At 37.3% G+C, this 5,305-nt stretch overlaps 1 protein-coding gene across 1 annotated transcript in view; it reads right to left on the bottom strand.

Annotated features, from left to right (window-relative positions):
- Positions 1-4,299, bottom strand: part of GJA8 (gap junction protein alpha 8) — a 13,133-nt gene extending 8,834 nt beyond the window's left edge. Inside the window, exon 1 of the mRNA XM_072398341.1 lies at positions 503-4,299. Coding sequence (XP_072254442.1) covers positions 2,429-4,288 — 1,860 coding nt within the window. The 5' untranslated portion in view covers positions 4,289-4,299 and the 3' untranslated portion in view covers positions 503-2,428. The remainder of the gene's footprint in view (positions 1-502) is intronic.
- Positions 4,300-5,305: the final 1,006 nt, after the last annotated feature.

The raw sequence follows: 5,305 nt of genomic DNA, 5'->3' as shown, positions 1-5,305 counted from the left end.
GAAATCATAATATATAAATAAGACATTTCGAAAAAGCAAAGTAAAAGAAAAGCATAATTATACATTAACAGGTTAAAACTAAAAATCTACCATGACTGATTACAGACAGCAAATGTAAAAAAAATAAGGCTTGTCAATAGCATCAATATTCTAAAGTTTTTTCTTCTGTACTAAAGGTTTAAAACAAAAATGAATAAAATATTGTATTAACCAACCCCATGTAACTAAAAAACAATTTTTTTTAACATTTTTTATGTTTTACAAAAGTTCCAAAAAATCATTAAATATTTAACAAAAAAAAAATTTAAAACATTGAAAAAGCAAAAAAATGAAGTTATATATATTTATATATTTTTTGTTTTTTTATATTAAAACTAATAAAAATGCAAAAAAAAATAAGGAACATTATGGAACAGTGAAACAATTTTAGTAAATACTAAAAAAAATATGTGCACATTTTAGTCAATGATATAAAAGCAAATAAAATACCTGATTTACTCACCTAAGGAAAAAGCTCACAGCCATCCACAGAAAAGGATGAGATAATTCACCAGTAGAAGAATTGAAACAATGGAAAACAAAGAATTTTTCAATGGTTAGACAGTTGTTATAAATTGTTACATGTAACAAGATCTCTATTGTAGAGTGAAAGTACCAAGAATTTTCATCCCATTATATGGCCAACATTTGGCTCCTAATATCTATTAAAAGGGCCCTACCAGCCGGCAGGTTCCTACTCCGTCTTCCATCCTCATTACCTCCCCAAATTTGTACTGATTTCTTTTTTTTTATTTAATCTACAACGTACAATTTTTTTTAGTACCCACTCCCCACCAGCTGTTAAACCCTGGCATGCATAGACTTGGAACTGAACTTGGTGACTTAATAAGACCTCTAATATAGAGCTAGAGTCTCATTTTCAACTTATTGTAAGAAAATATTGTCATATGCAGCACTTTTAGGATGGCGTGCATACAATTAAGATTTAGGACCATTCTAATTGTTTTACCCACATTACAGTGAGGCTCATGTAGCATTTTTTTATTTTTGTTTTTTACACTGTTTTATATAGGATGAACGTAGAGACAAAGCAAAATGTAAAAGAAGGAATACAACCCATAAATTCTAATGGTATATTTGGACATCTTTACTCTATTGTCCAAAGGTGATGATTGAATATTATTAATATTATTATTATTATTATAAGCAAAACATTTTGTTATCTGCCCTCATTTCACTTAAATAACTTACACCCCCATTCTTTGCTTAAAAAAACAATAAAATGACTTTTTGTGTATTAATAATTCTGCCTTAAATTTGCCTATTTTGATTTTTTTTTTTTATCTTACTTTGTGTTGTGGATCTTTAAATTGTCATTTACCAGGTAGGGGAAAGATATTGTCAAAAACAGTAACATAGAATGGAGAATTAATATAATCTAATGGAGAATTAAGTAAGACAAAAAAGAAGTAAATACAAATAGTTTTCAGAGTTAAGCTGTATTCGTTTCTTGCGATTCCCTGATTGTCTTGCTGAAAAAGAAGAAGGCTCAAATTTTGCCGATTTTTTTGATGAAAATAATTAAATGCATCTGCCTCTACCTTTTCTATTTGTTTTCTTCCTTTTGTGCTGCATAACACTGACATTGAACACAACTGGAAGTTACATCAGGAATCCGGAGGAAAGTTACAGCCACTGAGAAGAAAAAAATGTTGTGGTGACTATAAAATTATGAAGAATAAATCACACAGCCAACCATCTTATAACAGACGACCTATAGGTGCGATAAACTAGACTTTTAAAAACAGGGAGGAACGGGATTGCATATTTTGAGAAATAGGAAAACCCTTAGTGGTCAGTACGTTCTGTGCTTTTGAAAATATATAATATTTTAAGTTGAATTTTTATATATTTTTGTATTTATTTTGCTTTCTTTTGGTTTTGTGCTTTAACCCAGGCTCTTTGTTTCATTTTAAAAGTGTAAATCATGTTTCTGTTCTAACATGGTTGACGTTTAACTAATTCCAATTGGTAATATTTGACAATTGTAACTTTTCCAAAATTAACCATTAAATGCATAATTATATTGTACGATTGTCTGTGCCAGAGTAGCAATGGAAATACCCTGATTATATGGTGCCAGAAGAAACATAATAAAATTATAGAAAAATGAAGATATCAGGATTGTCTAATTCTACAAAATGCATTAAAAAATACTAATGCTAATTTTTTTTTTAGCTTTTGCTTCTTTAAAAACAGACACATCTTGGTAGGGGTCTAAAAAATCACCCTCTATGGTCACCTGGAAAGAACTTTTCTCAAAAACCTTCTGCACGTTCCTCTAAAACATCCTTTGGTAATGGAAGTTCCAAATCACTGTTTTCTCAACTGAGACCTTTCTTTTGTTTTTCTTTTTAACACATACTTTTCATACCATTAAGTCATCTGATCGGGCCCTGCTACTTGCTTTACTTAACCTACTTAGGGACCGGGAATCGGGAATTAATTCAAAACTCAACAGAGGCAACTCAAGGCCTGTAGTTTCTGGTTCGAAGACTTCTGGTTCTGGAGGCACAGGTTGAGGTAACCCATGATCTGATGGGGTGGGATTAGTATCTACATGGTCTGAGAGAGCTCTTGAGGGTGCACGCTCAGTTTCAATAGGTGGGGTGACAATTTCCTGGGGAGGTTCTACAGGAGCATCGTCTAAGTGGACATCAGAAGCTGCTCGAGAAGGAACTTTCTCAGGAGGTGCATGTTCAGATGGAGCATGCTCCGATCGGTCTGGAAGCGCTTGCTCAGAAATAGCTCGAGATGGAGCTCGTTCTGAAAGCGCATGCTCAGAAATAGCTCGAGATGGAGCTCGTTCTGAAAGCGCATGCTCAGAAGTAGCTCTAGATGGAGCTTTCTCAGGAGGAACGTGCTCAGAATTGGTCTGAGAAGGAGCTCGCTCTAAGGGGGCATCCTCAGATGCTGCCCGAGAGGGAGCTCGCTCAGAAGGGGCATGCTCAGAAGCAGCACGGGAGATGGCTCGCTCAGAGGGTGCTCTTTCAGAGAGTGCATTGTTAGAAGGTACTCTCACAAAGGATGCACGTTCAGAGGGAGCATGCTCTGAAGCTGCACGCTCAGAAACTGCACGTGAAGGTGCTCTTTCGGAAAGGGCACGCTCAGAGGGAACACGGTCAGAGGGGGCACGCACCGAAGGAGCCCTCACTGAAGGAGCTCGCTCAGATGGAGTTTTTTCTAAGGTCTCAGCCACTTGCACTTTCACCACCTCTTGCTCTTCAGCTTGGCGATAGGAGGGTAGAGTTTCATCATAAGCCTTGGAGATGTCTTCCAGCAGTCCTGTGCTCCTTTTTTCATAGCTGTTAAATTGAGCAGGAAGTGGGCTAGCTTCTAATCCAACTTCAGTCATTGGGTAGAAATGGGAGACAACTTTTTCTTCCTCCAGCAACTTGTAGCCCTTAGACTTTGGAATGGAAGAGATGGCTATGGAGTGCAGGGGTTTCTGAGAAACTTCTCCCAGCAGCTGTTGGGGTTGATGATCTGCTGACCTCCGGAATGCAAGGCGAATCTTTTTCCAGCCCAGGTGACTGATCTCCACCACGTTAAGGAAAAGGGAAACCGCAGCCACAGCCAGCATGAACATTATAAACACAGTCTTTTCTGTAGGCCTGGAGACGAAACAATCAACCGTGTTTGGGCAAGGCCAGCGGCTGCAACGGTACAGTGGGAGGATCCGAAAACCATACAGAAAGTACTGGCCCACTACAAAGCCCACCTCAAAAATTGTCTTGAAGATAATATGGCAAATGTAGGTTCTCAGGAGGGTTCCCTCTAGTCGAAACTTCTTAGTACCCTTGGTACTGGTTTCCTTGGTGGTTCGAATGCTCCCTTGATCAGGAGCTAGTGGCAGCCTCTCTTCATTCATTTCCTGCTGCCTACTCATTTCTGCTTCTTCTCTCTCCTTTCTTTTCTCCTCCATCCGCACATGGTGCACCGCATGTCCCACGTACACCAAGGATGGTGTGGAGACAAAAATGATCTGCAGGACCCACAATCTGATGTGGGACAGAGGAAAAGCCTCATCGTAGCAGACATTCTCGCAACCAGGCTGCTGGGTGTTGCATACAAAATCAGACTGTTCATCCCCCCATACAAACTCGGCTGCTGTTCCCAAAATAAGGATCCGGAAGATAAACAGGACAGTGAGCCAAACTCTACCAATTACAGTGGAGTGCTCATTCACCTCCTCCAAAATGTTCCCCAAGAAGCTCCAGTCTCCCATTGTCTACAATCTGCAAATAAATACACAGAAAAAATAATGACTTCTTCTATTAGGAACCATATTGTCTTTGTAACATTAAACATAAGAATGGTATTTAAAATTTTAATATACTGATGAATGTGCACATGAAAGATAGATGTATAATAGGTAGATCGATCTATATGAGAAACTTTTAAAGATAATAAATGAGATTCTTTGGATATATAAAATAAAATGACCCAATAGGAAAATTCCCCCCAGCCGCTCTCTTCGCTCCTCCAATGATCTAATAATGACCTCATAACCTCATCTCTGGAATGGTCTTCCACATCCTATTCGGCTTGCTTCTACTTTGTACTGATTTAAACGAGCACTCAAAACCCATTTTTTCAAACTTACCTACCCTTCTTCTTCTGTCTCCTAATACCCTCACTACTCACCCACCACTACTTATCTATTCTGTGAGACTTCCCTCACCTCTTAGATTGTAAGCTCTTCTGGCAGGGTCCTCTCCGTAGCTCACAAGCCGAAAAAGTGTGGGCACCCCTGAAATAAACAATGTTTTTAGAATCAGAAAATAATACTAAATCTTTATGGTCAGCAGAGACTTGTATTGTACATGAACAGTTATTTTAACAATAATGCATTTGCAAAAAAAAGAAGCAATTTATTTCTATTTTGCCCCAAAATATACAGTTGCTTTGAAAAATAGAATCCAAAACTAAAGAAATATTTATATAAATTAGCGATTATTAAAAAAAAGTAATGAACCTGGATCCTGCTCCTAGCTCACAGGTTTCTTCATCATACCTTGGTTTTGTATAATTGTATCTATTGTATAATATGGCTTTTTATAATTGTATAATTATTACTTATTATCCATAGTAGCTTCTATTTATTTTTTTTATCTCCTCCCCTATCATTTTGGATGCAATTGGCTGATTTAGGTTGTCACGCTTACATTTATGCCCTATGAACTATATTTTTGAGGTTCTCCCCTTCCTTTTTTACTGATTATTCCCTTTCTACAATAAACCC

This window comes from Pyxicephalus adspersus, chromosome 1 (genome assembly GCF_032062135.1).
Source record: "Pyxicephalus adspersus chromosome 1, UCB_Pads_2.0, whole genome shotgun sequence".
In the NCBI taxonomy this organism is placed as follows: Eukaryota; Metazoa; Chordata; class Amphibia; order Anura; family Pyxicephalidae; genus Pyxicephalus; species Pyxicephalus adspersus.
Note: the sequence above shows the minus strand (reverse complement) of the source record. Positions and strands in the feature narration are given on the sequence as shown.